This window comes from Leptosomus discolor, chromosome 5 (assembly GCF_034619465.1).
Source record: "Leptosomus discolor isolate bLepDis1 chromosome 5, bLepDis1.hap2, whole genome shotgun sequence".
Taxonomy (NCBI): Eukaryota; Metazoa; Chordata; class Aves; order Leptosomiformes; family Leptosomidae; genus Leptosomus; species Leptosomus discolor.
Window position 1 is genome coordinate 12,276,973 of NC_141395.1, and position 27,588 is coordinate 12,304,560.

At 40.7% G+C, this 27,588-nt stretch overlaps 1 protein-coding gene across 3 annotated transcripts in view; it reads left to right on the forward strand.

Moving 5' to 3' along the window:
* The window catches only part of MYLK (myosin light chain kinase), a 218,344-nt gene that overhangs the window by 163,090 nt on the left and 27,666 nt on the right, over window positions 1-27,588 (forward strand). For all 3 annotated transcript variants that reach the window (XM_086464977.1, XM_086464979.1, XM_086464978.1), the window contains exons 19-22: window positions 6,506-6,556; window positions 8,970-9,097; window positions 12,932-13,085; window positions 25,609-25,911. In XM_086464977.1, coding sequence (XP_086321103.1) covers window positions 6,506-6,556; window positions 8,970-9,097; window positions 12,932-13,085; window positions 25,609-25,911 — 636 coding nt within the window. The remainder of the gene's footprint in view (window positions 1-6,505; window positions 6,557-8,969; window positions 9,098-12,931; window positions 13,086-25,608; window positions 25,912-27,588) is intronic.

Below are 27,588 nucleotides of genomic sequence, written 5' to 3' on the forward strand. Positions count from 1 at the left end.
ACACCATACTGACATTTTCTGAGTTAATGTTGGCACAGAACAGTATTTTCCATGTGTTTTTCACACAGTCCATCCTACATATCTGTATGTTGACAGAAGAGGACAGAAATGTTTATTGACTGTCTCATGCAGAGAAAAATTAGTACAGTTTTTGCAACGTGGCCTTGAACTGAAAAGGTGCCATGTGTCATTAATTCCCAGTTAAGTCATTGACTAGAAATTGCAGATCTGCGGCATGCAATAGAAACATTGACCAATGTTTCTTCTCTAAAAAACGGGGACCTAAATCCATTGGCTTAATTAATGTCCAAAAGCACATAACACCTAGCTTTTCCCACTGAAATAACTTGGAGCTCCAGAATGTTCAAATGACCAGACAGTATTTTCCTACATAACAGACAGGGTAGCAGGCTAGTTTAGATTCCTTTTGCTACACACTTGGGCACAGCATTTTGGCATCTAATTGTAGAAGTTCTCTAAGAACATAAGAAATATGAAAATTAAATATATATTTAAGAAACTAACATTGTTATCTTGCTTCCACCAGAGCTTTTAGTGGAATTCGCATGACCTGGGTTGTTTGTAAGCTCTAGTTAATATTGGATCTTTTCTGAGCTGCTCAGATTTTCTTTAATTGCAGAAATTGCTCAAGCACTGTATTACTAAACTGCTGTGGTATAGTTTCTTCCTCCAGCCAAGCTGTTTTCAAATACTAATTTACTCTCAGTGTACTATATTGCATTATTGAAGCTCTGACTGTGCTAGTACATGTGAGTATATGACTGGAATGCAAGAGAGAGTATTTCCTGGATTTTTATTTTAAGGAGGAGGATGGATTTCTTTCAGTTAGAGGACAATCTCTGCATGATTTAGAAACTGAATATGGATTGTTGCAACAAAATGACAGTTATTTTTAATGGAAAAAAAAAAAAAGGCAGCTATTAAAACCTGTTCCGAAACACGCAAACTCAAATAATGACTCGTATGGCATTTAGTTTTCTAATTTCTGCTCGTCAGCAAATTTAAGCCAGAGTTACTTTCTATTTTATTGTATTCAGATAGTAAACAGTTATTTGGAAACAGTATAAGGAATTTGCTCTTTGAGAAGCAATGGAGCGAAACTGTTTAAGCTTTCAAACCTTGATGAAGTTTTCAGGCTACTGATGTTAGTGCATCTTGACTATAATTTTTCTCTGTAGCAATTAGCATAGGTTCATGCATGTATTGTCAACTATGTGTTGTCTTTTTCTACTGCAATTGTAGCCAGCATCTTTCTCGTATTTCATCTTGTCTGTGCTAAGTAATACCTCTAATAATTTTTTGTACCATCAATGGAGTCTGTGGCAGAAGCAATTCATTGCCTTGACCACAAGGCCAAGTGTTTTATTTTTTCTGTACTTCTAGGTCTCAGTCACTCCATGCTTTCTAGCATAGCAGTGAGTAGTGAAGTTTTACAGGCAATAGTCACCTTTGATTCAGATCCTGATATCTATCTCTAGAAGGGTCTGAAGGAGTTTACACTGTGATTCATTTACATGTGGGAGAGAGAGAGACCTCATAATGTCACATCCCACACATCTGAAGCATTCAAGTGAGATGGGGAAGAAGGAGTAAAGACTTGAATCTAAGTTTTCCATCTCCTGTATGAATATTCTTGTTACCATGATATCTGACAGATTACAGACATGACTTCTTTCTTCAGTCTCTCTTTAAGGAAACTCTGAAAAAAAAAAAACCAAACAATTCAGTTCCTCACAGAAGATGAAATCTTGAAAAGTTTTGCACAAGGAGAAAATGGTTTCCTATGTGACTATAGCATTAGAGTATGTCATTAGCCCTTCACTGATCCTGAGCTAAAAGCAGAGAGAAGCAGGGAAATGTCTTGTTCCTTATGTTAACGGAGTTAGGTATTTACTGTACTTGTTTACTAGATGCTGAAATCCATCACCGTAGAAGACATGCACATAATTTTAGACATATCCCTCAAGGAAGAAAGTAGAAATTATGGACTGGTTGGAAATCCTGTCTTGAGTACTGATATTTTTTTCAGACTGTAAGGGTTTTAGTTCATGCTTTATGAAAGCAAGTTGTGCAGAGAGCCATTTCAGGGGAGGGCTATGCCTATTTTTAGTAAAACTCCAAAAAAGGGAAACAAAAAGAAAGACAGAGGCTTCTGAACATATCTGCTCTCACAAATTCACCGTGAGGGCAAAGAACAGCACAACCAACTGTCCCACAGCTATCAGCCTGTATAGGATCCTTCCCTTTTTTAGTTTATGTCTCCCCCACCCAGACACAAGCTCTCTAAGAGGCAACCTGCCTATAAAGTTATGTAAATACCAGCCTTGCAATGTTTATATTAAGTTGTTTCTAGAAGGCAGATTCATTTATGGAGGAAATATTATGTCCTTTTTCTTCCAGGCTGGTTTTCAGCTTCAGTCTGTTTCAATGTAAATATCAAAAGAGAGAAAAACTGTCTTTTTTTTTTTAAAAAAAAAAAAAGCAGCAGACGCAGACTTGAACTAACATTTCCAAGAGGCTCAAATATTTTAATGAAAACAATCATTTGACCTCATCAACTTTGAGTAATCTTATTAGATTTTTTCACTAACTGTCTCCAGCAACTTTTGAAACAAAAGTTGCATTTCAAAATGATGTATGAGATGAGCTGCTATTCTTAAGGAAGATCTACGAACAGTGGAGTGTATGCTGTTAGCCAAAGAAGTCAGCTTCACAGACCTAGAGGCACATCCTTGTGCTCATCCCCTTCCACACTGCCCCTGCCTTTCAGTTCTGCTCAGGGCTATTTGTGTCTGCAAAACAGGATGTTCAGCCAGACCTTGCAGCAACCTTTTGCAATCTGCATGGTTTGATGAAGTCCAGTGACAGTCTGTATATCATCAGTTAAGCGAACATCATGTCCTGGGGGGTAAAAACTAAAAATTAAACTAAAATTTTGTATTTACATATAGAAAGCAATACCCTAGCTGAATGAGGTGATGGGTTCATGTTCTTTGCTTTGCTGCTATGGAAATCTTCATGGAGGTGAGAGCCTTTGAAATTGTCTTAAGCATAGCCCTTAGTTATTCCAGAGCTAGGAGGGACACCATGTATTTATTCTGCTTACAGGGTAAGTGTAATACCTGGTGGTTCATTATACATCCTAGCCTGTATAGGAACATTGTTCTTTAACAGTGATTAATTGAATGTCACTGACCGTAGCTGTGAATGAACAATTTATGTTATTGAGGTGGCTACATTTAGCCTGTATCTGGGAGTAGGAGTTGCTGTATCACCCAGTGACCCCTCCCCAGCTGGGAAGGGGAATTGGGAAAAGGAGAGGAGACCCGTTGGTTGAAGCGACAACAGATTTAATGAAACAGGACTAAGGCCAACGAAGAATATACGAAGCTATACTCAGCCCAGTGAGCGCACAGCAGTCACCATCAACAGGAGAGCAGTCCTCAGGAGCAAGAAGAAGCCAGAAGAGAAGCAGGAAGAGAAGAAACATTTGCCCCCCCAGCAAACTTTCCCTTTTGTACTGAGTGTGACATTTATGGAGTGGGATGCGATACACCTGTGAGCCAGCTTGGCTCAGCTGCCCTGGCTTTCGCCCCTCCTAGCCTCAGCACTTGGCCAGCTTGAAACTGCTGACAGCCTGCATACCATGTCTGGCCTAAGATTCCATCCCAGTGAAACCAGGACATGGGGTCCCTTCCGTGATGAAGTGAGAGTGGCTGACAGTGAGAGGGTATCTGAGTATATAGATATTCATTCTGTGCATGTATTGTGCAAAGAATGACATCATTAGCCAGGAGGAAAAAAAAAATCTTGAGATATTAAGAGTCAAACATGAACATTTGAAGAGTGTGATGACTCCACCAGCACCTTGCTTATTAACCAAGATTCTGCAACAAATATACAATGTAGGCCAAGAGGTGATAGCTGTGTGAAAATCATGCTGGATTAAGGAATTTGCTTTTCCTCCTGTTTGTCTGCAGTGACATTTCTGAAAAATAGCACCAGTATCTGCAACCCAAGCTGGCACTTGACAATGGTGCCTTTTCCTCATCATTGGTGCTCTTTGTTCACATCAGGCCTAAAGGAGCACGAAAGTAATCAAATTCATGTCATTGCTTTAGCTTGTATTAAAAGCCATTATAGCTCCGAGGAGATACCCAAAAGCTATTTCATTCTCAGTTTAGAGAAGAGCAGGGAATCTGATGCCAAATACAGTGCACACACATGTTTACATGTTTTAAAATCATATAACTGAGTTAGTTTGCATGGGATTATGCATCTAATGAGTAACTAATGGATTATTTCCATTAATAAGGGTGTTTAACAGCAGGTAATAGGCCAGATTTAACAGCTCTTCCAGCTGCCACCTGATCGTGCAAGTGGTTTCATCCACATAACTGTGACTATAGCCTGAAAGAAGAGTTTCAGCTCAGGGTGTGACCATACAATGACAAAAAGGAAAGCTGGTTTGAAAACACCACTTGTTGCTTTTGCTCATACAACTGGGGCAGGAAAGAGGATCTGGAAAACACATTTGCTGTCACTTAGTACAGCAGCCAGGGTACATGTCAGTCTGTTGGTGGCCCAAAAAGGAATGGGTCCATTCAAACAAGGTTAAGCCCACATGGAAGACATGGCAGGACAGATACCTAGCTCATGCCTTGGTGATCCAGTTATAGTAGGATAAACACCTCACAAGTACTAACCTACTGTTAGTTGAGCTGACAGTCATTGAAGAAAGGCTTCCTTGGGAGATAGCCATCTATTCTTTTTTTGACTCAGCCATAAGTACTGCAAGAATATCTTACTGCTCCGTTATCATGTTTCTGGTTCCTACAAAATCAATAAGACCGAGCGTATAAAAGCTAAGCATACTTTGACAGAAAATTACTACGAAATGGAAGTTTATAAAAAAGAAGGTGGCAAAAACTTCTGTATTCAGTGCATAGTGAAATATTCTCCAGGATGAACTGAATAAACACTGGTGTTGACAGCTAAACCACTATATAGTTATTAAAGCATTTGGTCTCTTAACAACCTATAGCACATCAGTTACTATCTTCAATGACTAAAACTTAAAATCAACCTTCACATCTGTCTGTTACTTGAGCTACCATATTAGACTTGCACGGTGGTTTCACAACTCATGGCTTCTTATTCATGGGGCATCAGGTGATGTGTTCCCTGGGTATCACACACAGCTTGTAGTTTGCTGTAGCAAAGGGGGTTAAAATAAAAGACTCTTTTTATTGGTTTGGTGGATTTGGGGGGATTTTTTGCTGCTCAGTGTCTTGCTACTTTGAAATAAGTCAACAATGAACCAAAAAATTCAAACCTTTTTAGACTGTTACAGCTATCACTAGGTACCTAGGTATATTCTGCCAGATATTCAAAAGCACTTGGCAAATACTGCTTCTGTTGGAGGCAATAACATCTTAAAAGCCAGACTACTTCAATCGAGCTGCCTACTTGAGCATAAGAAAATAAGAAACATCCTTTCACAGCGGAGGCCATCCTCTGACAAGGATGCTTCGGATAGCTGATAAAAAGGGAGTGCTCTAAAAGGAATGAGCCCCACCACTTCTGGAATTCAGTGGTTTGAGTCATCCAGACTGTTACATTTAATGGTCACCACTAAACCTAACTCCTATGAATTTGTCCTTTTGAACCTGTTTATGTTTTTGTCCTGCAAAACATTACTTGTCTGTGAACGTAGAGTATGCATGCTATATTTAAAAATACTTCTTTTGTTTCTTTTATGGCTGCTGCCTGGTAATTTAGTCGGGTGGCCCCTAGTTCTTGTTTTCTGAAAAATAGTTAGTAGTCATTTTCTATCTACCTGTCTTCTCTATTCTTTTTCTACTTGCCATTCACAATTTGTAGAACATTGTCTTCCCAAAATTTATGCACCCAGATTTCAAATTCTGGGCCGTATTTTTTGATGCCATGACCCTTTCTTTTGTGAATATAGCAAAAAGTTGTCCCTGCCCAGGGAAGAGGATGAGGCAGAGGAGTGCTATCAGTATTTACAGCCTATATATTGCTGTTTCTTTGCTAGCTCACAAGTGGTATAAGAAGCAGTATGTGGTGTTAACTACCCTCCTTTTAACTGAGCTCATTCAGCACTGATTGTGCTGGAAATCAGAGCAGAAATTCAGTATGAGTTGGATCTTGGCCCAGGGTTTTCATCCCAGTTAATCTGCTATGAAGAATGGAGTATGACAGATTATGCGAGATGTGTAGCAGTTTTCTTTGATTCTTTGAAAAGTTCCAGCTTCAATTGTGAATATTCTGAGGATCATTCAGGACAATAAAAGTGTTTTTTAAAAGGATTTTTAATTCTTGAGCTTAATATGCTGAAAGAACATATTATATTTTCAAGTACCAAGAAAGCATCACTATGGATGTAAGCTTTGCAGTTAATCTGGTACCTTCCAAAGCTCACCTTTGAATTAGCTTTTTTTTTTTTTTTTTTTTTAACTAGGTGAAGCAACAGTGAAGAAGAAACCAGCTCCAAAGACTCCTCCAAAAGCAGGTAATTTGTTGCATGTGTCGTCCTGTAGGAATAAACAATAAACCAATGCACTTCTAAAGAACAGGCACCACATTTCTAAGTACAGCTGTTTGCCTACTGTATTTGTTTGCATCTGTGATTAAATGGTGGTAAGCAAAGTCCCTTTTTCAAACTTGTTCATAAGGTTACACAGCTCTAGGACTTAAATTATGAGCATGCAAAAAAGTTACTATCATATAAACAATGCCAAGATACTAGCAAATTGCATCAGTAGTGTGATAAGTCATCCCCTTTTCTATATCCACCACACACCTTAGCCTTCTGTGAAACAGACTTTTCTGTGCATGCTACTCTGCGTGAGTAGCTACCACAGAGAAGCTGATAGATTCTACTTTTCCTTATAACTGGCTTTGCAGTAACTTGTTCATGTGTTTGCACTCTCCTAAGGCAAAGCTATCTATATTTAAAGTTACCAAGAATGTTCCTCTATAGGAACCTGCTTTCAGTGTCTTAAAACTTTGTCAGACTTTTAAACAATTTAAGCTGTTTTCTATGCCAGATATGTATCTCAACCTAGTTTTCTTCAGATATTTTCAAAACAAAAAACACTTTTCAAAGAATCTAGGCGGGGGGGGGGGACGGGGGACGGGGACGGACGACGACGAACCGACTTTCTTTTAATTACATCAAAAAGAAAAAGAAAGCACTTTTTTCATGCCCAGTAGCCCTGTGCTTTGGAGAGGAGTGTTACATTTGGCAGTGAGATAATTCTAATATTAGGGAATGCCTTTTACCATTTCATAGAATCACAAAATAGTTTGAGTTGGGAGGGACCTTTAAAGACCATCTAGTCCAACCCCCCTGCAGTAAGCAGGGACATCTTTAACTGGATCAAGTTGCTCAGAGCCCCATCCAAGCTGACCTTGAACATTTACAGGGATGGGGCTTCTACCACCTCTCTGGGCAGCCTGTGCCAGTGTTTCACCGCCCTCATGGTGAAAAATTTCTTCCGTATATCCAGTCTAAATCTACTCTCCTGTAGTTTAAAACTGTTACCCCTCGTCCAGTCACTACCCTCCCTGATAAGAGTCCCTCCCTACCTTTCCTGCAGGCCCCCTTTAAGGTCTAGAAGGCCGCTGTAAGGTCTTCCCAGAGCCTTCTCTTCTCCAGGCTGAATAAGCCCAGCTCTCTCAGCCTGCCCTCACAGGGTGCTCCAGCCCCCTGATCATTTTTGTGGCCCTCCTTTGGACTCACTCCAACAGCTCCGTGTCTTTCCTGTGGTGAGGACTCCAGAGCCAAACACAGCACTGCAGGTGGGGTCTTACCAGAGCAGAGTACAGGGACAGAATCTCCTCCCTCAACCTGCTGGCCACACTTCTTTTGATGCAGCCCAGGATACGATTGGCCTTCTAGGCTGCAAGCGCACATTGCTGGCTCATGTCCACCTTTTCGTTCACCAGTACCCCCAAGTCCTTCTTTATATTTCTGTCAATATGTCCTCAAATCTGCCCCCTTTCCCTCTGACATCCCACCTCCGAATATTTTTTCTTGTGCTGCTCTTTTATCTGTTATTGTGTGGCTCTATTTGTCTAATATCTTTTATTGTGTTGTTGAAAAGCAACAGAACAAGTTACACCCTGGAGTTGTCCAGGCTGTGATATTTCTGGCATCTTTCCGTAGCAGCTACCAGGGGTCTGGCACACTCAGCACCACAAATGAGAGTCAGGACATAGCACGATTAGCGAAAGAGATGTTCTGCCATCTATTGATACTCAGGCAGCAAGAGGGAAGAGGAGGAGAAATAGCTGATTCAGAAATAGAGGCATATGAATGGGACTGTAAGATTTAAAAGAAGCACCGTAATACACAAACAAATGGATCTGTCAATGCTCATGGGAAAACTGAGTGCGACTGAGAAAGACGTTGATTTCCTTCCTTGTCTCTCTAATAACTGTCCTACATGGTGTCTACCTGGCTGCTGAAGCCAGAATCTTCATAGGCAGTTGTTGAGTCTTAAATTTTCTGAATGCTCTTGATGACATTAGGGAACAGATTTGCAGACCCCCTCAGCACACGCAAATTGATGTGAAGTTAGCTGGAGCCATTCTTCAGAAATGCAAAGTGCAAAAGAAAAAAGAAGTTTCTCTGAAAAACTCAGCACAAAACTTCATAAGCTGTATATTTGGAATTGGTGGTAGGTCTCAACACTTTCGGCCTTTGGATTTCTGTACCTTGGTCTTGCATGAGCAAACTTCTGACAGGTGGATTGTTAGTGGTTCATGACAGTAGAATTAACAGCGTCCACAGAATTGTTTCATTGCAAGCAACAGATAACTGCTAATCTGGATTTCAAATGCTGCTTTGAAACTGTTTTGAATTTTAAGAAAAATAAAGTATAGTCACCTAAAGAGAGATATATTGTTTTTTTCAACAGCTGCTCCCCCTCAGATTACTCAGTTCCCAGAAGACAGAAAAGTCCGTGCGGGTGAATCAGTGGAGTTGTTTGCCAAAGTGTTAGGAACGGCACCCATAACTTGCACCTGGATGAAATTCCGCAAGCAGGTAAATTGTTTTCTGGTTTGTTTTAACCATCATTGAAAAAGTAGAGCTGGAAAGGAACACCAACAACCCATCTTGTCCATCTCCCCTCCCCAGGAACTAGCTAAGTCCATGTCATTCCTGCCAGCTGTTTTCCTGACCTCTGCTGAAAACAATCCAATGATGAAGGTTTCACAACCTCCATTAGCAACCTATTGCAGTGCTTAAATACCCATAGTGTTAGGAATTTTTTCGTAATGCCAAACCCAAATCTTTCTTGCTACAGTTTAAACCTGTTGCTGCCTGTCCCCTCCTATAAAAAATGACTGTTCCTTTGACAAAAGCCTTAGACCATGTAATGAAAGAATAGGTGTTGTGAAAGATATAAGTATCTGAAAAGTGTCTGTCACAGGAAACATTTCTCTCCTTAAAAAAACCCTTCTTCTTCACTGATGCTCAGTCTAAAGCTACGTCAGAAGGGCAAAATGGTATATAAGAAGCTTGAGTGAAATGTCTTACAACAGAAATGTCACCATGCAAGGCACAACAGCAGTTATGCTGCCATGAGCGCCCTCACCCCCTAGGTTTAAAGTTCCTTCTACTTGGATTAGAATCATAGAATCACAGGGTGATTTGGGTTGGAAGGGCCCTTAAAGACCATCCAGTTCCACCTCCCTCCCCACTCCCCGCCCGGCCCCACCGTGGGCAGGGACACCTCCCACCAGACCAGGTTGCTCCAAGCCCCATCCAGCCTGGCCTTGAACACTGCCAGGGAGGGGGCAGCCACAGCTTCTCTGGGCAACCTGTGCCAGTGCCTCACCTCCCTCACTGTGAAGAACTTCTTCCTACTATCTAATCTAAATCTACCCTTTCAGTTTGAAACCGTTACCCCTCGTCCTATCACTGCCCTCCCTGATCAAGAGTCCCTCCCCACCTTTCCTGTAGGCCCCTTTAGTACTGGAAGGCTGCTGTAAGGTTTCCCCGGAGCCTTCTCTTCTCCAGGCTGAACAGCCCCAACTCTCTCTGCCTGTCTTCACAGGGGAGATGCTCCAGCCCTCTGCTCATTTTCGAATTAATTTCCTTAAACTATATTATGTGTCCATAAGGGCAGTTTCTAAAGAGAGTTGCTTTACCAAGTAATAAAACCGCATTAAATCAAATAACCCAAGATGCAAGTACAAACTGGAAGATGAAGTGCCATGTTAGGACAGAGCAAATATGAATGTGTACTGTAGCTTCCACTCTGTTTATTTCGTTGTGAACTTGCTATGCACTCTATAGAACATAAATAAAAACATCTCCTCCTACAAGGAAGTTTAGACTCTAAATCCAGATGTGTCAGCATTTAATTGAAAGAATTCGAAACAATTTGCTAGTGCAAAGGGTATTCCAGAGTCCATCTTTGCTAACCCCAAATAACCTCCTACTTTAGGGGAAAAAGTGTTTTTTCCTGAACTCCTATATTTTCTTAAAATTCTTCAGTTTCAAGACTGGAGTTAAAAAGTGGCCAACTCATTTCTACAAAAATTGGTTTCAGAAGCTCCAGTGACATTGTGTCCTGTTTTGCTGAGCTCTGTCTTAACACATGGGTAGAATGTACCCCTCAAAAGTGAGTTTCTGGTTTGAGTAGAATTCTGCATTCATTGTTAAATACAAAAATTCTATTCAACATAGATTTTGGGGCCATTTTTGTGTACAAAATCTATGTGATGACAGAGAACAGCAGCTCATAATACCCATATAATCTGTGATTCTACACCTTTTTTCCTTTGAAAAATGTTATTTTTACCATCTTTATACTTTCTTCTTTAGTTATTCTCTATGAGACAATCTAAAGGTTTGCAAAATAATAGATTAAGATGACACATAATTTTTTAAATGATTCATTATGGCAGATGAATGAAACTAAAAAAACTTCAGGAAGGTTAATAAACACTGTAGGAGGACAAGTGAGGGCAGCAGTCTTTCATTTATTAAATTAAATGGGGAGCCAGTCACTATGTACTCTGCTGCACCATTATTTTGCTTTCTTTTTCACTTAAACTTCACCACATATTGTTTTATTCCTGGATTTCTCCCTTTTCTGTCAATGTGGTTGATTTCAACTCTGTCCCATCCCCAGTCCTAAAAGTGATAATCACCCAAGTGTTCTTACAGTTTTCTTGGGGGTTATATGTAGTCATTATTTGAGCAGATCCAGTAAGTGGTGAGTTGTGATTTCAGCCATGCCACTGCATACTGCAGCGTGCAGCAGAGACTTGTCGTCTCCGTGTTCCTTCCCCATATTCCCTCAGGTTCAAGAGAGCCACAGTGGCCTCTCACAGGTATATTCTGGACAAATATCTTTTGCTTGAAGAAAGGGAATGTCACAAAGTTGTGACCCATACTGTTGTACATGATGGCAGTCCAGTGGAGGGATGCTGGAACTATGTGCAACTAAAATGGGGAAAGCCTCCTCATTAGTTGAGGAACATTAACATTGCCAATTGTTGGAGCTTCTTGACTACGACCAGCAACTTTCTTTTGGGAACGCAGGGATCCGGCTTCCTGTTTCCCACAACCATTGCAAGACACCGAGCATCCTTTCAGGGCCTTCTCTGCATAACGCGGATCTAGTTCTACTAAACTGGGGTTTTAATTACTATTACCCTTCGACTGATTCTAATGAAGCAAAACATAAAAGCCAGTGTAGAATCTCAGAACAAAGTATGGGGGTGGGGGGGAACAACTTTCAGTATAATTTAAACTGTAATCCTACATAATCCCATTTGCTAACTTTCTATTTGAGTTACTGTAGGAGCATCTTTCTCAGGTTACTTTTGGGCATGTAGCAATGCATATGTTCTATCTCAGTTGAGAAGAAAGCAGGGAAAGTCCTGCTCTTAGCCTTGTAATTTCTTATTTTCTGAATATGTGAGATAAAATAAGGCAAACTAAATAGGCTTCACTTTTAATGACATTCCAGGAAAGAGATGGAAGACTAACTTATCTAAGAAGGAAGTGGGAGGAAGAAGGGCATTGACATTATGTTGTCTGTTTCATAAGAACACAGTGTACAGCTTCTATAATTGCAGTGTAGCATTAAGAGGTTTTTAAATAATCTGTCATATCTCAAGCTAATGTTGATTAAAATCTAAGTCTCCTTGGTCATTTATGCCATTATAGCTTTGTTTCAATTAAAAACTAGTTCATAATATGCCTGTAGTATTCAGCTGAGATTTTTATTTTTGCCTCTCCAGAAAATAAAAATGCTCTAGGAAAGCTAAGTCTGCTCTTTGTATGTCTCTCTGCACAGCTGTAGCATTACATCTCCATTTCAGGCAACATCATCTTCAATTGTTCAAACCCAAGAAACTGTTACCCTGATTTATGTGGAAACACAGAGTAAAGCTGGTTAAGACAAGAGGATAAAAGTTACAGCTCTGGATGATTTGCACATTGGGCCTCTAAAGGGGAGTAGCAAATGAATTAAGATATTTAGAGCTAAACCCTTGTTCCACTGTGGTCTCTGTGAGATATGTGAGACCAAACTGTTCTTTTGCCAATTACACAGTTTGCACTTTCAGCCTGTCAAAGAGGAGTTAGAAAGTGAAACTGCTGTTCCTTAGTGGAGTCCCAGCAACACCAATGCTCCCTGTTGCCTTTACAGGACTGGAGCCATTACAATGTTCCACTATCCACTGCATTTCTAGACCTTTTGTGTTGATTACACTCTTTACCAGCTGCACATATTCACTGCTGTAATAGAGTTATCTGCAGATAACACTCAATGTGATAACCTTGTATTGTAATTTGAGCTCTTTCAGATATGAAGAAATTTATCCCATAAAATATTTTTTTTTCTTTTAAATTTGGCAGATTGAAGAAAATGAATATATTAAAATTGAGAATGCTGAAAACAGCAGCAAGCTAACAATATCATCAACAAAGCAGGAACACTGTGGCTGTTACACCCTAGTTGTAGAGAACAAACTTGGCAGCAGACAAGCACAAGTCAACCTTACAGTTGTTGGTAAGTCCATAATAATGTTTTAGCTACATACACATTCTTCAGACATCACTCTACATTTGCTTTATATATGATGATATGCCAAAAATTAAATGAAATAATCAGATAAGTTAAGAAGACTAAAATGAAAAACTGGTACTTTAAAAAATATCTGGATTGGACAGTGACATTGTAATAAGGACTATAAGCAAGTTCAGCAGGGCTATATTGTGTTTTATTTGATAAAATTACTAATTACAGATGGAGGTACAAAACAGCTCAGACTTTTAAAAAAAAACACTGGGAAAAAAAAGCTCACGCCTCCATTTTTTTGGTTAGATACCTCTTCTTTTTCCAATTTCATGTTTGCGGCATCCAGTTGTTTGCTAGACTGCAAATTTTAAAACAGTTGGTTCAGGAAGGATTGAGGTGCTTTCTATTAGACTGTAAATTTGAAAACATCCTGTTGCTTGGGGGAGAGAGATTTTATCCTTTTAATTGAAATTCCTACCATTGTCTGCTGTTTTTTAGTAACAGAAAGCAGTGACTAAAGGCACTCTGTTTTAAATATGGAGCCCTTCATATATTGGCTTTTACACACATGTATTTTAAAGCTTCAAACAGCCTTGTCGGATGACACTTTCAGGCTATCAAGTTTGTTGTAGTGGGCTGTGGTCAGCTGCAGATGGTTGTAGACTGGTAGACAGTTACAGGTTTTTTTGCAGATAAAACTGCAACCTAGATCTAGACCAGCTAGCTTGAGTATCAGACAAAATCTAGAGCTGTGACATCTAGCTCTGGAAGAGCTAATGAACCCACCCTGAAAGCAAACACTTTCCAGGGAAATCTAGGGAAGTTCTACAAGCAGAGAGGGTGATTTGGTTAAAACATTAGTCTGCAGGATGGGTCTGTTTCTAGGCTCTGCTATCTATGACCCGCAGAGGGGTTTTGAGGCAAGACGGAGGAGGGCAGAGCTTGCCCAGGCACCTGGACGAATTCTAGTTCAACCAGCGAGGCTGCATCCTAGTCACACACAGGTAACTGCATTGGCTCTGCTGCCCTCACAGGTATGTGGGCTAGTGAGCAAGTAAAGGAATGCGGGTGTAGGGCCAAAGATGAAAATCTGGCTCCAGTGAAATCAATGGCAAAACACCATTAACCCAAGTTGGACTGGAGATTCATTCCAGCAATCCAGTGGATAACATACAAAGTTCAATGAGTAGAATCATACTTTCACATACAGTAGCCACTGCTAAAGAGTGAATGTCCCTCAGCTGCACACTGCTGTACTTGTGAATAGAGGCCTCCCGATTATTTAAATGAATTTCTTTCATCTGATCTGTGGCTTTCATTGCAGTTAAAAGATAACTGAATGAACAAGTATAAATATCAAGTAGATTCCAGCAATGTGCCAGGGAATTCAAGAAAGAAGAAAATAGAATAAGTATTCTTCACATGATGCATAAGTGGTACTACCCCTTCCAATAGTGGGTTGTACAGGTCAGAAGTATAGCTAGGTTAAAAATGAACACCATGAAACATTGGTCCTCGAATAATCATCATGTACATTGTTCAGGGTACAGCTTTTGGCTCCAAAGCCCCAACACAGCTGATTAGCAGCTAGGAGACTGGCAAGGGATTAATCGCTCTTCACATTTCCCTTTTTTTTCACTCTTTCCTAGGCAACTGCTGCAGGCTGCTAACTGTAGCAGGTTATTGGGCAAGATGGATCTTTTTCTTAGCTGAACTAGGCTGACAATTCCTATTATCTTTTCACTGTGTGAGCCTTGACTCATTATATAAGTCACTGTTTTATATCCTTTGCAGTTAATTGGTTTGAAAGTCTTTGAATTCTATAACCTTATAAAGCTACATCTCAGCCTCCTGCTTTGCTCTTCCATAAGAAATGTGCCAGAGAACAGTGGGATTCCCAGAGATGCTTTTGGGGGAGATGGGTGAAGAATCCTTACAATGCGCTGGAGTTGCCATGTGTTTTGGCTGATGACAAGCTATCTGTTTCCAACTGAAAAGAATAAATTCTCTCTTGTAAAATTGCCAAGGTCTTCAGTGAGACATCGCGCTGATGTCAGCACTGCCAAAGGCATGACAAAGCCTCAAGATTCCTAGTTTGCTACACATGCATTTTAAGGCCAGATTCTTCCATCTGGGTACTCAAAAATGTGGGGAAAGGGAGTAAAAATGTCTTCCTTCTAGGGAGTGGGTTAGAGTCTCACTACTGAGATAAAATCCTTCACGCTGTTTGCATCTTTAAAGGTGTTAACTGTTCATGAAAGTTGAAAGGTACTTTTCTCCAAAGCCTGCTCCAGTCAAAATAGGGAAGCTATGTTTCTCCGAATACACAAAATGTGAGACTTCTTAGTCTACCAAAGCTCATCTCTCCATTCTCCCTGCTCCATACAAAGTACTGGGAAGAAACTTGCCCTCGCTGCCCTGACCCCACATTCATAACAAGCATTTCTGGAGAAAGCCCTGGTGCTGGAGATCAGCTCTGTTTGCCTTAGCTATTAATAATAAGGCTCCAGCCTCTGTGTGAGCTGCCTCTCTGTAAGGTTACCGACAAAAGGCATATCTGTGTGTATGTTGTGTGCTCAAAACACTGCTGACTGACCACATTCCACAACTGAGTCTTGAATGTATTGAGGGAAACTACAAATACAGAACATCTGCTTTCTGGAGGAGTATGTCTGAGCTGACCTAGAGCTGTGTTTCTCCAAGGGCTAGCTAACAGGCTTGTCTGTTCTGAATTTTAGCAAATCAAAGACATTTGTTAAAGTATGAAATGAAACAAATATGGAAATAAGTATTTCTTTTATTATTACTTCTTACAACCACGTGGATTACAAAGTCTTCATGCCTCTGGGCAAGCTTCTCATGTGAAAGACTCCAATAAGCATTTCCCAAATTAAATTTGGACTGTGACACATGCCAGGGAGCAGGTTGCCCAGGAAAGCTGTGCTGTCTCCGTCCTTGGAGGTATTCAGGTTCAGACTGGATAAACATCTGAACAATCTGGTCTGACCTTAGAGCTGATCCTGCTTTGAGCAGAAGGTCTAAAGACCTCCCTGAGGATACTTAAGACCATCCTGGATCTTGGTTTTATACTTTTGGTTGTCAAAGACCTCTCTTCACAAAAAATAACATTGACTTATCTCCAACCAGAGGACAAAGGACTGAGCTTATCTGCCAGGATTCAAATCAGAAATGATGCTGCTATGATTTAAACCGTGGCAGCTGGGTATGATTTTTAGAAATAATTTTTAATAATGACTTTTAGAGGGGAAAAAAGCTACCCTGAATTCCTTTGAATTTGGCTTCTAAAGTCTTAAACTTAACTGCTCACACTGTCAGATTCAGACTTCAACTGCAAGCTTAACTGAACTGAGCAGGGGTTCTGACACTTAAAGGGTTTGAATAGTATATGGTTTGATGCAGTTTGGGAAAGGATGCTTCTGAAAGAAACCCAACTCTATTCTAAGGATTTTTTTTCCTTTTGTGATTTTAATGGATATCAATAAACAAAACGTCCATTGCACTCAACCTCCAGTGTGAGCTGTTTGCAGTCCACTCATCAGATGCACTGATACGTAGTCAAGTTAGAGGAGCTTGTTCACTGATAGGCAGTGCAGAGTGGTGATGAGCACACAGCACTGAGCCACAAGGACTGAGTCTTGAGTTTCACATTGATTCCTCATGTAGCTTTGTCTGTATAAGCACTAATAATACTGGGAGACCTGCAGTAGAAGTGAGACATCCAAGTTAAGCAATGACTTCTTTTAAAGGGTTGGCTGGTCCCAAAATGTCCATGTTGAGCTCTTCTCTATTGTATGATCAACTCTCTTAAAGAAACAATTTAATTAGCTGAGTGATCTCTCTAGGGAGATTTTGCAACATGTTTCTGCTCCAAAACCAAAATGGCCTGATGGGAGACTGAGCTAATGATTTATAGCAGACACTGTCAGATTAAAGTGGACTTCTGTTGCCAAAGCTATGTTAAATGAGCCAGTGATGAGTTTAGTGTAAGACAGGACTGATTTAGGCAAGGTAGAGCCCTCACTCTACAGTGATAGCAAGGAATATTCATTCCTTTCATGCCATTTAAAGGATGTATATGGATAAATTTATCAAATTTATGGCTCTGAGTATTTTAGCTACGTGACACTATGAATCCGTAACCACTTTTGAAAAAGGAACTGGGTTTTCACACTGGCTAAAGCTGGATACTATGACAAAGAGTCAAAAGAATAACTGAGTATTCAACAAGGAGAATTTGGCACTAGATAAGTAGGCTGTTCTGAAGCTATCCCACAAGCTTCCTTCATGATTTTGGGCAAATTGCTTCATGTTTCCATGCTTAGTATACAGGGGTTTTCTGATGATCAGTGTTTGGTGAATACTTTGGATAGTAGTGGTATCTTTTACTTTTTTAAATACAAAAGTAAAAACATATGTACTGCCTGATTTTGATCAACCTTGTTTATCCTTTATAAAGCCTTTAGATCTGTATTGTTCCTGGTGTGGTATTGTATGTTAAAAAAAAAAAAATCATGGTGATTGGTGAGCTATATGGTAGATACATGCAGAAGAATAAGAGCAATATCGTTACACCCAGAGAGGCCTAAAGATTATTCTTACGGTGGTTTTATTACTCTAAGCATTTGTACATACTGTGTACTGCATCCTCATGAACTATCGGAAAGTGATAAACCAAGTACTTTACTTAAGGACACGTAGATAAGCATATTGCACACAGACATGCAAGCAGAAGAACATGAATTCACTAATACCTGCTCCTCTGCATGAAGTTACAATGCCACACTTGAGTTGGGGTGGAGAACTTACTTTCTGTGAGGAAACTGTTACTTCTGTACATTTAGCAGAATCTGTATGAGCAGAGTCTTCCCAAGCAAAAATGGGAAAATACAAGTTTAGCTTGAGAACAAGGTCTGACCATCACTAACTCCAGTACTCAGTGAATATACTGGTAGAATTATTAATTGCTTATATGAAGGGCCAGGTCCTGGCTCAACAAGTGACATGTATGCATGCTATATTAGCATTAGCTCTTTGCCCTGAAATGCTGTTACAAGGAAATGTGGTAGCATAACCAACAGTTCACCGTGGCCCCATCTGTATTTGTTGTGAGTGCCTGAGAAATCTGGCTCAGTGCTAGCCGCTCAGACAGAGTGGATCCAGCAGCGGTCAGAAACCGTGCGTTCTCTCTCTGGAAAAGAAGTGCAGACATCCGTGAAGCAGATAGTGAAGCAGAACAGCCATAGACACTTCTAGAGAATACAGCAGCTCAGAAGTGCTAACATGAATGCTTCTGCAACTTCATCTTCTTTTGAGAAGCATCAGATTATATCTTGCAGTATCCATGTGATTCCTTGTTTACAGTTAGGGTCAAGAATGCAGTGAATTTCCTAAGAATATGTGGGTGGACTTGGTCTCTAACCTTTGGCCTTTTAAATTCCTCTGGATTGCTGGGGGATTTTTGTCACCAGTTTTATGGTTAAAGGGCAACTAGACTGGTGGTTAAGGAAGAGATGTCTTATGTTGCTGCTGTTGTTGCTGCTGTTGTAGTTCAACAGCTTTGTAACCTCCACTGTCAGCCTCCCTACTAACGCTTGGCAGCAAAACTCTGTATCAGAACTGCATTTTCACAGCAAGATAACAATATATAGAGGAAAACCAGCTTACATTGCTCTATGCATCAGCACCAGTACACTCATCCAGATTTATTCTTTGAGGGGCCATCTAGTTTCAATGTAATTTCTGTTAGGAGAAATTCCGGTAGAACTCCCTGCTTAGTTATTTTTCCTGATACTTACCTTCACCTTTCTTCTGATGAAGAAAAGGAAATATCATGACAGTATTTCTCACTACAAAATTCCTGTATTTTCCCTGCTGTTAAATGCTAAGTTACTAAGAAATTATTCATTTTGACTCCTGTACATGAACATGGGGTTCCTAGTACCCAAACTCACCCCAGTGAAGACTTGAAATCTGCTGATAGTCTTACTGGGGAAAGTCCTAAAATTTGTTCTGCCTTTCAGTGGACAGGTATTAGAGCTCTAATTCAATCACTTATCAAACCAGATGCCTAATGTGTAGCACGTAAGTAATCTGAATAGCTTGTTGACTCAGGCACAGGAGCAGATGGTTTAGAAAAAGGGCTCCTGAGAATGCATTATATATTTGTTTGTTCCATTAGGCCTGTGGCAGAAGAAGATGTTCTTGTGCTGAGGGCGTTTACGTGGGAGTGGTGAGCTCTGGTTTCGTTCCCAGCTCCATTCTCCTGCCTGTCCTTGGACAAGGTCATTTTACTCTTTTATGCCTCAGTTACCCCAACCAGCAAAGTGGGGACAGCAGCACGAAGCTGAGCCTCCAGTCTTTGTGAGCGGCTTTATCCACAGGTCTCAAAAGGGCAGTTTTTAAATAAATTGGTTTTGTGTCAGAGTTGTCGGGAGGGGCAGTATGGTGAGGGATAGCACTCTGAGGAGGCTAGCAGCAGTCTGCAGCGTCTGTTACAGGGGAGGTGTGAATCTCAAACTCTGGTCCCCTGAGCTAACTAACCTTGTCCATGTGGTCCTCAGCTCTGCTGTGGAGGTTATTTCGTTAGGAGAAAATTTCTGTTCATTTCAACATCTCTCATGTTGTTTTGCAGAACACAGGCATTCTATTCTAGTTTAATTTTATCCTAAACCTATGGTACACTAACATCCAGAAAGGCGTTAATGGTTGTTACAGGGTGTTAAGGGGTAATAATATCTCTACTTCTACCACTCCTCTCCCTTGGAAAGAAAAGCTGCAGGGCATAGTTTTCCGAAGCAAAGCAGAGAGGTCTGCCATGACCCGGAGCCCTCTCAGCAATAATGCCGAGTTCAGTTATGACCTTTTATGGTTTCGCTTTTCTCCTGCTGATGAATTTCAAATGAAGGCTTTGCCAGCGCTGTCGGCATGGACAGTGTTCAACTGGCTTTTGCAGCATATTAAATACCTTCTCTGGCTAAACAGCTTGTGGAATGGAATTAAATTGTTTCTTTCTGTCTGTTCTGTATCTGTCAGACAAATATCACAATTGCTAATAATAGTATTATACAGTAATATGATAACTGGATTTAGAAATAAACCAATTTTGAGACCAGATAAAGAAAACTAATTCAGAGACATTGCTTCAGTGCTGTCTCTGTTCATAAAAGAAAAATAACTTTTTCCAGAGGCTGTGGTTATACTGTTCTCAGTTTTCAGAGGCTTTCTACTGGAACAGCATTGCTGCTTAAGAGCCCGACAGAGCCCTGTAAGCTCCTAATGTGCAGCAAGCCCTATCGCCTTGCTTTGGCTCAGCCTGACCCTCACATCAAGTAGCAGAACAGTTTCCATTTCCCTGCACTCAGCGTTAGATAAGGAGATTGCTGCCTTTTTTGGTCTCCTGGAATGGTGCTTGTGTTCTGCGGACTCTGTAAACTGAGCCATGTGGAGAAGGCAGTGCGATGTGGATAGCACAGTTTCATGTTATGTGGGTGTCCTGTATGAGCTGTGGGTTTGCCACCTATGCAGAAAGAAAGTCCCTTTCCTTATCAGGAGAAATTTTGGGTTACACACCATGGAAAAAAAGGCTGGGACTTCAAGTCAAATTTGTCTTATAAATAGCAATGATTTAAAGGCTGAGCATGCTTATGCTTTATGCTTCTCAAAGTGTACAAATACAGATTAATTAAAGGTTACTCCAGGCTGTATATCAAAACCTGTTTACCAAAGTATTCCTGAGAATTTGTCTGAAGGAGGACTAGAGCTGAATTCAGTTTGGGAGTAAATAAGAAGTGTGTGTTTCAATCCCAGTATGGTCTTAAATGTGGCTTATACATTTCATACGAGGCCAGCTTGTGACCTTACCATCTGCCCTAAGGAACGCATGCCACAAAGAACAAACTGGAATCTGACCTCCTTGCTTTGGGGTAGTGGTAATTTATGTCTCCCTTTGTTGGGAAGTAGGTTTATTTTAATCTGTGCCTAGTTTGCTGGAGCACAAAGGGAGGAAAGCGGTTGAGCCTCCTTCACATCACCTCCACCCTTTACTCCCCTACACGTGGCGTATAGCACATATGAGTTCTACTGTTGTTTCCTCTGTGCCACAAGTATCGGTGACTTTATGCGGTCTGTGCTGCTGTGCAGAACAGTCCTTGAGGCAGGCTTGGGGCCAAATTAGCTGCTTGTCCATCTCCTTTGCCTGCCACTAGGCTTTGGGAGCCAGCTTGGGGCAACCTTACTGATATTCCTAAAGAGGTTACGTAGGGACCTTTGTGCTTGAGTACCCCTTAGCATTTAGCTGTCCAGCCTCCAACTATCACGTTGGCCTCTGCAGTTATACTGTTATACTTTGCATCCTGCTAAAGAGGTGTAAGTGCTGTCGGCTACAAAGGAGGTGGAGTTTGTAGGATTCTGACCGAGTTCAATAGGACTGTGTGGATACAGCCAATTTGTCCATGACAAGCTAGGATATCATAAAGCATAGCTAAGTCTTGATTTTGGCGTTGTATGCATGCAGTAAGTTAGCGAAGACTGAATACCCCTATGTTCATATAGTTAAGCCATCTTACGGTGGAGAATAGATACATGTTTTCTACTGTTGCATGTGATAGTGAAACTGAAGTTAGATCTCAATATTTTAAATTAATTGCTTCCCCTATAGAAGTGTTCACAAGGAGCAGTGTATTTTTAGATGCACTCCCTTCCTTCTAGTTCATGTGTTGGCTTGTTGCTATGGTTTGGTCCAGAACAAGAAGAAAAAAATTGTGGTCCAATGAAGCCTATGTAAAGCCCTCATAATATAAGCCTGAGTATGTTTGTGTGTGTGAAAGGCTGCAAATGATATGCAAAGGAAATGCAGATCAAGGACATTAATGGTATACTAAACACTAAAACAGAAGAACAAAATAGAGAATTGTGCTTGACTTCCACACTCCTCCTTTACCCACTCGATATTTTTATTGGAAGCAGTTAATTGTGCTGATAGAGATTTCATATTCCAGAAGGGAATGCAGTTTGGCAAAATATCCTAGCTTTCAATGCAGACAGATGAATAAAGGGTAACCTTTAAAATCCCCATAGAATAAACTGTTGAGAAACAAAACAGACACATGGCAGACCATCTGCAAATTCTCTGAATGTGCAGAGCTGTAGAATAAGATGAAGTCTGATATCAAATAATTTTTAAGCATGGTAAAATGGTACATATACATCTGTCATATTAAGAAAGAGCAAAGATTAGGCTTTCATTCTTGTTTATGATCTCCCACAGCAGCTACTACCCCAGTACTTATACATTGAGCAGACCCGCTAGCAGCAGCACACGGTAGACTTCAAACAAAAACATGTGTCTTCCTGGCTCAAGAGAGTCCAGCCAGGCTTGCAGGTTTTTGTCTTTGCCTACTGGGAAAAATTTATTAGGAAAGCAGAAATATTCCCAAAGCTGGCAGATACTACATTAAAGCCATATAGCATTTTCTTTACTGCTGATGTTCCCTTGGCCGTGAATATTTTCTCTCCAGTGCTCACATACCTAAACCTTGCTTCTGTAAACTATGCTGGCCAAATGGATTGCAGTTATCTAGGTGAGTCATGGAAAGAGAGGTCACTAAGGTAACTGTGGCCTAGGCAACTGATAAATCATGCCCAGAGTTTCATTTGGATACAGAAGTGTGTTGAAAGCCAATAAAGAGAGACTGTATTTTCATGTCCTGCATGGGAAGCAGGCTACTGTGCTCTGTAAAGACTGAAGCATATGCATTCTTTCCTCCTCCAATATAAAATTCAGTGCAGAGCATTTAAGCAAGCTAACATTTTCTTTTTTTTGGTTTTTTTTTTTGAACAAACACATGCTGTCCGATTTAGGTGGGTGTCAGAGAATCTGCACTCCTTTGACAAACCCAAAGAGATGACTCTGTAAGGTGATAGACTACCAGCTTAGCTTTTTCTTCAAAGTATTTTCCTCTTATCAGCAACTGCTCTGTTCTGTTTGGATTTAGGATGAGTCAGCTGTTACTTATCCAAGTTCTTCTATCTGCATCTTAAGATGATGGAAAGATGATGATATAGGAGGAAAATAAGACACAGAGCTAAATAGTCATCTTCTGTACAGATTTTGAAGAGGACAGAGGTAGCATCTTTCCCTACAAGGTCTGCATGGATAACAAGTTGTAGTAGAAAGAAGATGGCTGTCGCTGCTGCTTAACTAAAATCAAACAATCCATGTGTGCCATGCAACCAGGTCTCTAGTGGCTATTGTAGTATTGTACAAGGGTTCTGATACCATGAATGGTGTGAGCATTGAGCTGTCACTTCTTGCAGCTCCAAGGAGGCTGGGGCAGGACTAGTGTAGGGAAGAGCGGTGTTGCTGTTTGGGTACCAGGAGATCAAGACTTGGTTATCATCTTTGTTACAATCTCTCTTTCTAATCTTGGACAAATCATTTATCTTCTCTGTGATTCAGTTCATGATATCTCCATTATAAATTCATGCTTGTTAATAGCCCCTTTTATTCTGCCAGAAAATGCTTTGAGTAAAATGTGACAACTAAGCAGGGCAATAAGCCATCCCAGAGTTAAGGACGTGTGGTCTCTGATATTTGTGTTTAACAGGAGATTGACTGTATAATGATGACTCCTAGTGGAATGGTGTTTTAAGTGTTGCCAAAATGAGTGAAGATAACCTACGTTCTGGCAGTCTCTTTTTCTTCCACCTGGGCATTCTCATGCTGAATGCAGTGGCAAACCCTTAGTGTCCATCTCCCTTCCTCCCTCCCAGTATTTTCCCTCATACTTAGCAAGTTCTATTTATATATCTTCTAATATGTTTAAGTTGTGGAGGGAGACGGATTTTCCATCACAACTGAACTAAAAGGAATTACAACAATTTTTTCAGGGAAATCATTGGTCAACGGAACTTGCACTCCTCCAAACAGTGAATTGATATTTAGCTGTCTTGATTAGATTAGACTACCCCATTTTCCCTCTCTACAAGTAAAACCACAGCAGTCAGAGAAGAAGTCCCTCTGTCCAAGAACTAAAGGCATGTTTGTGGCAAACTGTGGCCATTTCTGTCCATTCGGTGATTTTCCTTGGAGGGATAATCTCAGTATGGAGGGATAACTGATACAGTCTGCCACAGGAAGGCTTTGATCAAAGTCCATGGCAGTTTTCCCCAGCATTTGGGTGTTCTTATTGCTGAAAAAGTGGCTGTATTTTTTGGCTGGTTTGCCAGCTCTGCCTTTCTTAAGGAGAAAGCAATAATGTCCATTAGCAGCTTTAACCAGCAAAATGGGACAGGATTTTATCGGTCCGTGTCCAGTGTAACCACTGTGTAGCATCTCACACTTTCTATCTTTTTCTTTTCATCTCATCATTTTATCCCATCCTTTGATTTCTCATTCAGCCTTTGGCCACTAGTTCGTCCAGATCAACATCATCATTATTTTGTAGGTTTTGCTAGATTACTTCTGAGAGGATTATTCCCAAGGAAGATATTTGTTCCTTTTAAAGTCTTTTGAAGTGCTTAATGTCCATAATTCTTTTCTTAATCGGTGATTTTTTTAAAAAGTCAACATTTTTCTGTCTTAGGAAAACATTCGTTTCAATAACTATGTAATCATTAAACTTCATTTTGAAAAGTCATATAACTGCAACGTTTTTGTATTGTATCATGTTTGTATTGCATAGTTGGCTGCTCATCTGCACACCAGGTTCTGATGGTATTGGCTCTATTCATGCACATAAGGACTGCAGGAGCAAGCCTCTAACCGAGGAAAAACAGTCAAAAGTTTCTATCTTCGACCTCCCCAGCAATTTCCAAAATGCACATGAGATTAAGAAAATCTCAATATTTAAATAATGTATTCTAAGTTGAATTCCTTTTTATCAAAAAGTGCAGTAGGCTTCCAAAAACTTCACATAGGCAGAGTTGTTCGCTAAATTGTTAGCAGACAAAGTTGTCACCCCTCAAGATCTGTGTTTCTGTGCCAACAAACTGGCTTTAGTATCTCTGCTGGTATTGTTAGATGAGAGGTTAGTAGTGGCCCTGAAGCATGGAAGCAGATGGGGGCAGCTGGAGAAGGAGCGTCACAGCTACGGTGACAGTTTCAGTTGTAAACCTCTAAGGGAGTTCACCAAGGAGGTTTTGGCACTAGTGCGGGAGATTTGATTTCCGTACTTGCAGGCATAGCTGGGTTTAGTATCCATAGTTTCTGTAATGATAGCTGTGCAGGGCATTAGGCTTCAGCATGGCTTAGCAAGGCGCCCAGGGAACTGAACAACCCATGCTGAGGCCCATGTGGGATTGGCATCTATCCTAGCTGATTCAGGTATGTCTGTCTGTGCTGCAGTTGTTCCTTCTCCCTGCAGGACAAACCTCTGAAGCAGAGCAAGGGCATGGAAAGAAAAAGGCTGTAAGCTAGGGCCAGTAATACCCTAATGGAAGTCCTAGCTCTTACCCTCAGGACTTCATCTAATGTGCTTCACAAATGTTTTTGCAGATAAACCAGACCCCCCTGCCGGAACACCTTGTGCGTCGGACATACGGAGTTCCTCCCTCACCCTCTCGTGGTACGGCTCCTCTTACGATGGTGGAAGCGCAGTGCAGTCCTACACTGTGGAGATCTGGAACTCGGTGGATAACAAATGGACAGATCTCACTACCTGCCGCAGCACCTCTTTCAATGTGCAGGACCTGCAGGCTGACCGGGAGTACAAATTCCGTGTGCGAGCTGCTAATGTGTATGGCATCAGCGAGCCCAGTCAAGAATCCGAGCTGGTAAAAGTTGGAGAGAAACAAGAAGGTTAGTTTTTAAGAGGACAAAAAAATCGAAGTCCAATTAAATGGTATTGTAACAGTTCCCCAATGAGGTCAGGCAGCTGTACACCCTCCTTCGCATGTGCCTCGTGCAATGAATGCTTATGCTTGTGCTGAAGTCCCTTCACAGACTTCATGTGGGTGTCTGAGCATGTAAGTTTTGCATGCATCCAGTGTGGAAACTTGGCTTCAGAGATCCCAACCCCCTGCCTTGTGAAAGCAACCAATAATTCAACTTCTGACTTGCTGTGTGAGTGCTTGTGACAGAATTCCGTAGTTCAGTGCACAGGCAATGGGAGACGGAACCTTTCACACATAAGTTACGCTTCAGACCATGCCCAGTTGGAAAACGATGTTTGGTAGCTTACCTGAAGCATACTGGTGGATTCATTACAGTTTATACTGGACACACCATGGAAAAATAAGCCATAAACACTATCCCAAATTTGCATTCGGAAAAAAGAAATGTGCTTGCTTCTAGCCCAGCACTGAAGATGCCGCAGAAACTGAAGTAGCCTCTCGCACCTAGTTGTAGTTCCTGTGCTTCAAATCCCAGCGTGATAGAGCACCTCAGTCCTGTTGCCCCTAGTACACCAATCTTATGGATTCAAGGCTATCCTACTTAGCACATTGGTTTTGCGGCATTATGGGTGCTAAAATATTTTTTTAGGGATTTTTATTACAGTTGCACATACTTGCAAATGTCTTTTCTGCTTAAGATCTTCTCAAAGGACTAATGGGAAGAGCTGGAGCATTTTAGAAATTACTTGGAAGCTGGCACGAAAATTTTAAACACACACGAAAATCAGCATTATTTTTTACAAATAGATATTGACTGCATATTTTTGTGCACGCCCACATCTACCTACTGTGCTAGGATCCCTTTGATAGTCATACCACACCGAAAAGCCCAGACCAGGAATAATGTATTTTGCCATTTTTCCTGTCTTTGAGGAGTGGACTATGTATTGTATCTCTCCCTCTTTACTTATGTATGCAGGGCTTTGGAGTTTTAAGTGTCTCACATAACCCTTCTGATGTTATCTTTTATTGCCACAGCAAGACAAAGTGCTAGCGAAGTGGTGCAGCATCACACAACTGTGTAAGCCTCTCAACAGACATTTCCAAACAAAAATAAATTGTATTTCTTTTCAAGTGCTAAATTGGATGCATTCTGAGAAATTACTTTATTCTAAAGATCTAAAACCTGATCTAAATCAAGATGCAGCTTCTCTTCAAATGAGGGAAAATAAACATTAAGAGTACCAATAAAAAATTGAAAAGCTAGATGGTATTGGCTTTTTGTAATAAAATTCCCTGTGTTTGAATGCCCTCTTTCTTTAGTTGCAGGACAAACACCTTATAGAGTGGCGGCCTGACTCTTCCCCACATTTGTTTTTCCTAGAGCAAGCACTACTTGTGCTGGACCAAAGCCAACATGCTGTTTTTTCTTTTTCAGACTGAAACTTTTCTTATCTAGGTTTAATACAAAAAGGCTAGAAAGTGTATGAATCATTGTGATACATATAAAACCACCCCAAAAAAAAGCTGTTTTCAGTGAAAAGAAAATATATTCTGTCTGCAGAGGGGTGGGTTGTCTTGGTGCTCTTAATGCCAGGACTTCTTGATTTCAGTACTTGATACTGCAGCTGGCGTGGAGAAA